General features: G+C 37.8%; 1 protein-coding gene across 2 annotated transcripts; it reads left to right on the top strand.

The window, feature by feature from the left end:
- The first annotated feature begins 45 nt into the window (after positions 1-45).
- LOC143296116 (putative inactive tRNA-specific adenosine deaminase-like protein 3) lies at positions 46-8,377 on the top strand. 2 transcript variants are annotated; one of them, XM_076607896.1, is made up of 8 exons: positions 46-149; positions 418-539; positions 1,701-1,774; positions 3,086-3,647; positions 4,293-4,404; positions 5,135-5,288; positions 6,680-6,821; positions 7,620-8,377. In XM_076607896.1, exons 2-8 carry the CDS (start codon positions 427-429, stop codon positions 7,780-7,782), a joined length of 1,320 nt encoding a protein of 439 aa, XP_076464011.1. In that variant the 5' UTR covers positions 46-149; positions 418-426; the 3' UTR covers positions 7,783-8,377. The 2 variants fall into 2 exon arrangements, with proteins under 2 accessions (XP_076464011.1, XP_076464012.1); XM_076607897.1 differs by having other exon boundaries at positions 68-149; positions 423-539.
- Positions 8,378-9,934: the final 1,557 nt, after the last annotated feature.

Here is a 9,934-nt window from a genome sequence, read left to right as displayed (position 1 = left end):
TTCAATTGGTTCTAGTTCTCATTTGTAAGAAAATCGTCGGCACATGCTTCCGGTTATGGAAGTTCATTCAATCTTGTTTTCACATTTCTGGACAAAATTAATCCTCTTTGTTTTCGCAAAGCTGGTAAAAACAGAGGACGGAGAAAAGCGTATGTTCTTTTTGTTTTGCTTTTTAACAATATGCCCGCAAAATGATCTATATCTGGTTGCGGGGGGTGCGCTGAAAAAGAACAAATTATTCCTTGGCCTTCTTTCGATTTCTGTAAACATCACAATCTTTGACAAGCACGTGTTCTTCACAGTAAATGAGTAATCACATGGACTTGAGTGTCTGTGTCTGAGAGAGAGAGAGAGAGAGAGAGAGAGAGCTATAATAAATTGGTTTTATGTTTGAAGTCATTTATGATTTTCTCCCAGTGCAGCGAAATGGCGAAGAACCTGACTCCAGTTTTGGCAGATGAATACTTCGAGCCAGTGGAGCTTGTGGACTTTTTTGTCAGCAACCTTGCGGATCGAAGAAAGACTGCAGAAGCCGTGAAGTCAGTGACTGATCCTTTTTTTTTTTATCATGCATGCCTCTCCCCAACCTTACATATTCACATTATTTAGTTTCAATGCACTCACAGTCAGAAGGGCACTTGCAATAGTTCACTGTATAATCATCAAAGTTGACAGCTTGGTATATCAATTCAGACTGAATGAATGATATGGATACTTATTATAGCTCCTATCCTCATTTGGAGACCACGCTCTAGGCGCTTTTCAAACTTGGGGTCATTTGCATAACAGGCTGCCTACGTGTGTAGAGCCGACTAATGGCGGCCATTGGGTGCTCATCATTCGGTTACTGTGTCGTTCAATCAGATTTCAGCCATGCACATATACAAACTCAGACAGACATTTTAAATTATGTGCATAACTGTTTTGTTTGTCTACCCCACCATGTAGACAGCCATACTCCATTTTCAAGGGTCTGCATGCTGGGTATGTTCTTGTTTCTTTTATAACCCACTGAATGTTCATGTGGATTACAGGATCTTTAATGTGTGGTTGATCTTCTGCGTGCGTATACACATGAAAGGGGTTCAGGCACTAGCAGGCTATGCACAAATGTTGACCTGGGAGATCAGAAAAATCTCCACTCTTTACCCACCTGGCACCATTACTGAAATATGAACCTGGGACCCTCAGATCGAAAGCCCAATGCTTTAAGTTTAACCACGCAGCTCTTACTCCCATCATAATGGCCGACAGAAGATTCACACACATACACACACATGACATATCTACACACACACACACACACACACACACACACACACACACACACACACACAGAATACTCATTGATTATGTGTTTTGGGTAAGGAGGGAAGAAGAATGTTGTTTATGTAATAATGCTTTTCTTTGTGCATAGTGTTGCTCTGTATGTGTGTGTGTGTGTCACTGCATGTATGTTACTGTGTGTTTGCATGTATGCTTATAAACATGTGTGTATACTATGTACAGTTGGTGTGGGGATTTTGTTGTTGTTGTTGTTTTGTTGTTGTTTTTTTCAACATTCATAACATTATCAGCATCAGCGAATGTAATCAGAGCACTTGCTGCTATTGAGTACAAATTATAGAACTTCTGCTTAAATAAGACTTCAAAAAAGTCCAGAAAAAGGTGATGGAAAACATTTTAAATATTTCTTGCAGGTTACTCAGTGTATCTCACCCTTTGGGGGAGTTTCAACATCTCAAAAGAGTTCGTAATTCAGGATCTGGGAAAGGTGTGTATACATGTGTGTCCTTTTTTTCTAAACTATTTGCTGCCTGAATTTCTAATAATAAATTCTAAGAGCTTATCTTTTTACATATCTGCATCTCGCTCTCATCCCTTATGTGCAGGACTATGAGTGAGTATGTCTGTATAGCTGGGTGGGATAGTCTATATATATATATATATGTGTGTGTTGAGGGTAGGAGATGGCTTAAAAAACAAAAAAGATTTCAGAATATTTGCACTTATGTACTATCAGTTTTCTGACAAGGAAACTAAAAACCTCAACAAATGGCTGACACAGTGTGACTACCAGAAGCAGAAAACCATACAAATTCATGCAGTAGCCGTCACTTGCTCTGAAATGGATAATGCTCACTTGTGGAAGACTTTAACAGATGTTAAGTTCTTCTTGAGGTGTTGAAAATTGAATGCACACACACACACACACACACACACACACACACACACACACACACACACACACACACACACACACACATATATATATATATATATATATATATATATATATATATATATATATATATATCGTATTTATTTATCTGTTTATTTATTTCTCTTTGCTCTTTCTCCTGAAGGTTTTGTCATAAGATCAAAGCCCCCTTCAGTCTATACACAAAATGGGCAACAGAGCATCTACTGAGGTCATTGATACTCATTGACTGGGCTGTGCCCTTGGCTTTCTTTCATAATTTGCCCCCATGACAACCAGGCCCAAGAGAGACAGACACCAGCAGTGTTGGTCAGTGTTACTCCTTGTACACTGATTAAGACACATCCCATAGTTGGGCCAATGGCTTGCAAAGTAAAAAGCAAAAGCTTTTTTCTCATCTGTTTTTTTTTCTCTCTCTTTTTTTTTCTAACCTGAAGACTGCTACTCACTTTATTAGTAATAGTATTAGTAATAGTATCTGATAAGCTTTCTTTTTTTCTTTTTTTTTGATGGATGTAAGAATGTTTTCAACATCTACCAATCTAATATAAATCAAATAAATCATGTGTGCATGTGTTCATCCTTGCTTATATGTATTTGTGGGTGGGTGCACAAATGTACTATCAAATTATAATGTTAGTTATATTTATTTGCCAGTAATATATATATATATGTGTGTGTGTGTGTGTGTGTGTGTGTGTGTGTGTGTGTGTGTGTGTTGTTTTGTTTTGTTTTTTCCCCTCAAGATTCTGTGCCTGTCATGATTTGCTGGTTTGCCTTTGTTTCCCATCACACTTCTGAAATAAATTTGTTTTAGATTATATGTACTTTACACTTTTAAATTTCTATTTTATCTTGTTGCAGATGGCTGTTTGCAAATATTGCTTTGCCCAGCAGAGACAGTTGAGCAGTGTCTGTGTTCCACAGCAGACATAACAACAGAAAGCCACACAGCACCAAACAAGCTTGACGTTCCCTCTGCAAAACACAGCTTTTCAACAGTAAACCCTGCTGCTCTGCAAAAACCAGAAGCATCAGAAAATGAGATGCATGGTAATAACCCTTCTACAAGATTGAGTCCCAGTATAGAGAACTGTGCCCCAAAACCAGAAGAATCAGCAGGTTGCAACAGTACTTCTACTACACAGTCCCATTTTCCTGCAGAAGGTCTTTCAACTCCACAGAAATTAGAAAAGTTGACAGATGCTGCTATTACTACTGATATACGAGAGGGCAAGCTGTGTTCTGGCAGATGCCGGTGCAGCCAAGGTGAAAGGACGGTGCAGTCTGTGCTGGGTTGTGAGGTTCCAGAGGGCATGTTCAGCAGACCGTATCCAGTGAAGGTGCCGCGGCGTGCTCCGCTGACGCGTAAACAGTACGAAGAATCTGTTCTGTACTGGCCTGCGAATTTTCATGAGGACAAAAGGTGTGTAGTGAAAGTGATTCACTTTTTTTAATATTTTCTTTAATGCAAGCAATGCATTAACTTGATTGAGATGAGCAATTTTTGTTTTGTTGTTGCTGTTACTAGAGTGTTAGGACTGTGTGTGAACACACACATTTCAGCTTTTGTGTGTGTGCGTGTGCACACGCATTTATGCTCATTTTTTGTATGTGTGTGTGTGTGTGTGCATTTTTGTCATTTTCTTTTCATTTGGATGGTAAAATAAATCCTGCTCCTTATGTGAATCAAATCCTGGACACTTGTTTCCTAGCCCCGCTGTGAAAGCCCAAGTGACTCATTTTTATTCTGTTGTGATGATGTGAACATGTTCCCCACAAACAGTAATGTTCATTAACAGCACAGATTCGTTATGCGTGCATTCTACTCTCTGAATGACCCAGGGATAAAGGTGGCACTTAGTGTCGTTTTTTCTTTTTTTTTCTTTTTTTTTTTAACTCGGGTTCTGTTGCAATTTGTATTTATTTTTACGAAATTTGGTACACTTAAAAAATACATATTAAAAGTAAGATATCTGTGAAAATTTAAAGTTCCTACCTTCTTTGGTTTTGCTATTAATAAAAAATATTATATTGAAATAGTGATGTAAATAATGAACGATGATGGCAGGATAACAAGGCTCTTAACAGGCAAGTTCTTCAGTGATGCGGAGGTGAAGAGCATTCAGTCTTACCTTCATCAAGCCAAAGCCATGGCTGACATTGCACAGCAGAAGGGGCAGGTAGGTGAAACTTAAAATGTGTATTGTTGAGGTTGTAGTGTGTTTGAGTGAACTGTTTTTTTTTTTTTTTTATTTTTTTTTAACATGTTATTTCTCTTTTGTTGTTTGTTGTTGTTTCTCTCTCTCTCTCTTTGGTTGGGGGGGTTGGGGTGGGGCTTGAGCAGGAGAGAGAAAAAAGACTGTTAAGGTGTTGAGTGATGTTTTCTCAGTTTTACATAAATCATTGATATAATTGATGTGTTTTTTATATATAAATTCATTGTTTTGATTTGGTAGGAGTGGATACTGAGGGAAATACTCACACCTACACCCGCACTCATCCGCACACACATACAATGTTTATACACATATATAGAGAGAGTGAGATAGATATATGCATGTTTGATTATTAGATTATGAACACAATTGAGCAGGTCACACATTCATTTTCTGCTTCAGCAAAATTGCCTGTTTGGTAGTGGCAAGTGTATTTTGCAAAAAATAATTTTTATTCAGAACAGTAACAGCTTGAATGTTGTTAGCAAATCAGATTTTAATTACACATACTTAACCGTGACCCAACTAGTGCAGAATCTGATGCATGGATTATATGCTATTGTCATTATTAGTATTGTTATATTATATGTCATTATAACAATCCTAGATAAAGAAATTGTAGATATCCCATTTACTTACAGTGAACTAAGACATAGCAATACTAAATAAAGAAATGGTAGATGTCTTGTTACAGGGCAGTAATGGCATAGTGATCGTAGACCCCGCACAGAACGTCATCATTGCCAAAGGCCACTCGCTGACTGCACACAACTGTCTGCTGCATGCCGCTATGGTTGGCGTTGACCTCGTGGCAAAGACACAAGGCAGTGGTATGTGGAACATTTCAGGTAAGTTAGTTGGAGGGGCGGGAAATCTGCTTCCCTGTGTCTGAATGAGAGAATCATCATCTCCTTCTATAATGTGTGAGTTAGGCAAAGTGTGATAGTCTCATTCACTCATGGCTGCAAGCAGGCTTTTACCAGAAATACTGTTTTTACCCTGTCCTGTGTAATGGAGCCATGCCCACTTTTCAGGGGCATGCATGCAGGGTTTGATAAGAGCTGTAACTCACTGAACACTGATTTGGATTACTGGATCTTTAACATGCGTATTAGACCTTCTGCATGTGTATGCACATTAAGAGAATCAAGGTACCAACAGGTCTGCTCATTATGTTGAAGTGTGAAATTGAAAAGAATTTATCAATCTCCACCCTCAACCTGATTGCATCTGTAAATGAATCTAGCTTTTTCATACTGTCTCAGACTCGGGCTTTGATTCAAACATGTATTAACTTCAGTGGTGTTTCCTTGTTGTCAGAGAGAGAGAGAGAGAGAGAGAGAGAATTATTAATTGTAAGAAATATTTTTAGAGTGTTCTTGAATTCATGTCACATTAGCAGTGTGCATCACCAGCTGGTGCTGATCACTTTAATGAAAGTATTTGTATCAATATATGACCATGATATGATGATACAGATTAGTTGTAACTTATATATTATGGTCATGCAAAAGAATTGGACAGTTTGAGGGATATGCTCTGCAGAATTGTATTACAGTATGAGGAGGGCAGTTCTTCAGATGTTTTTTGCTAATTCGAAAGTATGTTTAAAATTGCTGTAATCATATTTTCACCATGTTGTGCATATGTAAACTGAGTCAGTTTTATATATCTTACTTGATTGATTGATGTGGATACTTATATAGCACTTATACTTGGTCAGATATCAAACTCTAAGCACTTTACAAAGACAGAATCATTTATACAACAGGCTGCCAATCTGGGTAGATCCAGCTGAGAGCTGCCGATAGGTGCTCATCATTTGTTTCCTGTATTGTTCAGTCACGCTTCAGTCACTCACACACATATGTGCGAGCGCACACGCACACACACGTCATGTTTACGCTCATGTGAACTCTAGCAAACGAAGCATGATACGTCATATCAATGTTCATAGGAACTCTAGCAAATGAAGCATCACACAGAGACAAAATATTGAGATTAGTTGTGCAGACTTCATGCTATTCAGTGATGAAGGGATCATGATGTCTGTCACCGTTATTGCAACCATGGCAATGCATCAAATACATACCTAACATACTGACAGTTCAGTAATGGTAAACATGATATTTGCCACATTCTGATGAATAGTGATATATTTCTTATCACAACTCTTATAGACATCTTTTTTTTTTCTTCTTTTTCTTTCAACATTTATTGTCAGAATTTTCTTTTTCAGATGAAGACATGTACTTCTTACCAAGCAATGACTTAGCAGCAACAACACCAAGTGAAACTGCTGATGTCAAAAGCAAGGAAAAAACTGGACCATACCTCTGTACAGGCTACCATGCTTACATAACTGCTGAACCTTGCCCCATGTGTGTACATGGCTGGGAATTTTTATTTCAGTTTCTGCTTGTGGAATATTTTATTGTCTTCATGGGTGTGGGTGTGGGTGTGCACATGTGTGCTTGTGTGTGGGTGTGTGTCAGTCCATTATGGTAAATTGAACGATCAGTTTCATTGTATTGGTGCACATGTGTATGAGTGTGTGTGTTTTGTCGTTGTTGTGTACATATTGTATTTTTGCACACATATGTGCTTCCTTTTTAACCTGCAGGCAAAAAGATTCACTGAAGAAATTTATTGGCTGATCATTGCTGGTACTTTTTTGTACTTAGGTGAGAGCTGCTGTTTTGAAAGTCAGTGAAATTTATGGTTGCGGCTGTATTGTAATACACATCGTTTTTTAAATATCACATCCATATGTCAAACGCATATCATATGCAAAAGTAAAAACATTCACTGAGTTTGTATTAGACAACTAAAAACCAAGTTGCAAATCATCGCTCATTTGAGAGCAGCCTCAGCTGTAAGTGTGGTAAACTTGGGTTCTTAACAGTCACTGGAAAGTGCAGGTAAACTTTTGTTGGTCATTTGGTGGCTTCTTTGTGGTTCCTAAACCTAAGAAGCTTCAACCAGTTCATGTTGACTTTGTTTTAGTGGTTGGTTTTCAGCTAATGGACTCACAGCCAAATTAGTGAGAGAGAAATGAACCTCTCCTGATTTTGTTTTTATTTGTAAGTCAAGTTCCTGAATGTCTTTGTTTCAGGTACAGTACAGCTTGCCTTCATTCTGTTGTTCATGATCATTTTTGCTGAATGTGTTTGTTTCAGGTGCAGCATGGCTCTTCTTCATTCCCGTGTGTCCAGAGTGTTCTATGTCAAGACTCAGGATGATGGCGCTTTGGGGTCCAGATACAAACTTCACACCATTCCTGCCCTCAACCATCATTTTGAAGTCTTCCACTGGACAGACCGGCTACATGATGACAGATGATCGTTCTTGGGATCTGTGGCTGTTGTGTGAAATTGTTCTGTGGATAAAAGATTTTGAGTGGAATGTATTGTGAGCACCTTTGGAAATGAAGGCTTAAGATGCAGTTGGCCCTGTTGAGGTTTATCACGGACACACACTCATACATATATGCATACATACATGCAGACAACTGAAACACAGGGTTATTGCATTGACTCGCATTGTGTGTAAACACACATGTGAGTCAAAAAGAAGAGAAAAATAAAACGAAAAGAAACAAAAAGAACAATGCATACATGCATACCCAGCCTTTATTGGAATCATCATGGCATGCATGCAACTGAGTTCCACAAAATAAATAAATACAAACCGACAGATAAATCTGATAACCAAATTATGTTTAACATACATCATGTGCCAGTATAACACAAAGGCAAAAATAGTGAAAATTATCACATTTTTCTTGGAAAAAGAAAATATAATGTTGTCAAATTGTTTATCTAATGATTAATTTTTTCATGCGGGATTACCATACCTTTGATAAGCAGACTTTCAGCCAGAAAATGTCAGCTTATCCCAAGTATTGATATTTCAGAAAAGTTTGACTTCTTTATATCTCAGATAAGTCAAACCTTGCATTAGTCGACTCTTTCTCTTTTTTTTTTTTTCCTTCTTCTTTCTTTTATGCCCCCAGGGGTCAGCTTATCCAGAGACAACTATATGAAGAGAAAATGTGAGAAGAGTGTTTTAGTGGGTAATTTTTTGTGAGGGAGGAAGGGTTGTATGTTTTGCGTGTGTATGTAGAGAAAGTTTAGGTGCATGCATATGCATGCGCATGTGATATTTTTATGTGTGGAAGATATGCAGCTCAGAGGAGATAAAGTATTTTGTCTAAGATCAAGAGCATGTTTTTGTTACTGTTAAGTTTAGCCACTGATGTTTTAACATGTCTCTATTGTTGGCAAAAGAAGTACATAAAGTGTGTACATTTTTTGATTAACTGAAACAAATGACTTTGAAATGTAAAAGCAGTAATGATAAATTTCATGATGATTGTTTTTGTATGTAAGTGGACTGGTGGTATGTGTGACTTTGGGTGTATGCATGTAAATGAGTCAGTGTGTGTGTGTGTGTGTTTCCATGTCTGTCTGTCTCTGTGAATCCCTCAGTAATTATACCTATGTGTTCGTAATGTATTTGGCTTTTTGTATCTCTGTGTGTGTGCATGTCTTTGCTTTTTAAATGTGACTGAAAAAGGAAGGAGTATTAATCATATCAGACCAGATGACAGATCAATGCAAGTGAAACAGAAACTGATTTTGATGGCATTTGGTGTCTGGGAACTAAGATACCAAAACACTTCAATGACATTTCCACAGTGGAGTGTTCACAAAGACAAAAAAAAAAGGGGGGGGGAAGATGTCACAAAATGATGATAATGTTAGAAGTAATAATGAAGATTTTTTTGGTGAAAAGGAATCCTTGCAGCAGAGTGACCAAAGTAAAAGAATCTTTTCTTCTTTTTTTTTTCTTTTTCTTTTATTTTTATTGATAGTGAGTGCAAAGCATTTCTGTGGTCACAAAATCCGATGTTTGTACGGAACAAGCGTCAGTACAGTTATCCAGCATGGAATACAGATCGAGTGAAATCGCTGAAGAAACAAGAGTGAGAGCAAATCCCGTTTGGCTTATCTCCCCTGTGTCATTGCACTCACAGAACAGTACCTTCAGAAAAGCAATGGAATCACATCCTGTTACAGTGAACTTCGGTTTGGAATTCATATTGACCAGTTTCCTGGAAAACAGGATGTACCTTTTGTGCTATATCAACCCCATCCCCCATCACACACACACAACACACACACACACACACACTTAATTGTCAAGACAGTTGTTGGCTTCAATTTTCACTGGTGTACAAAGGCCAGTGTTTTGTTTGTTGTTGTTTTGTATGTGTTGGTTTTAGTGGATTCTTTTGTTTTAATGATTTTGCTTGCATGTATCTGTTTGTTTAGCAATAATAGAAGTTGCTTTTGAATAAACGGCTGACCAAGTTGGTGCACACACACACACACACACAAAAATTATATATATATATATATATATGGGAGGGGCCTCAGTGTGTGTGGTGTGTGTTGTACAATCACAAAAACATTCCTTTGTGGCTGGGATA

Source organism: Babylonia areolata, chromosome 21, assembly GCF_041734735.1.
Source record: "Babylonia areolata isolate BAREFJ2019XMU chromosome 21, ASM4173473v1, whole genome shotgun sequence".
Taxonomy (NCBI): Eukaryota; Metazoa; Mollusca; class Gastropoda; order Neogastropoda; family Buccinidae; genus Babylonia; species Babylonia areolata.
This window is presented reverse-complemented; position numbering and strand designations above follow the sequence as displayed.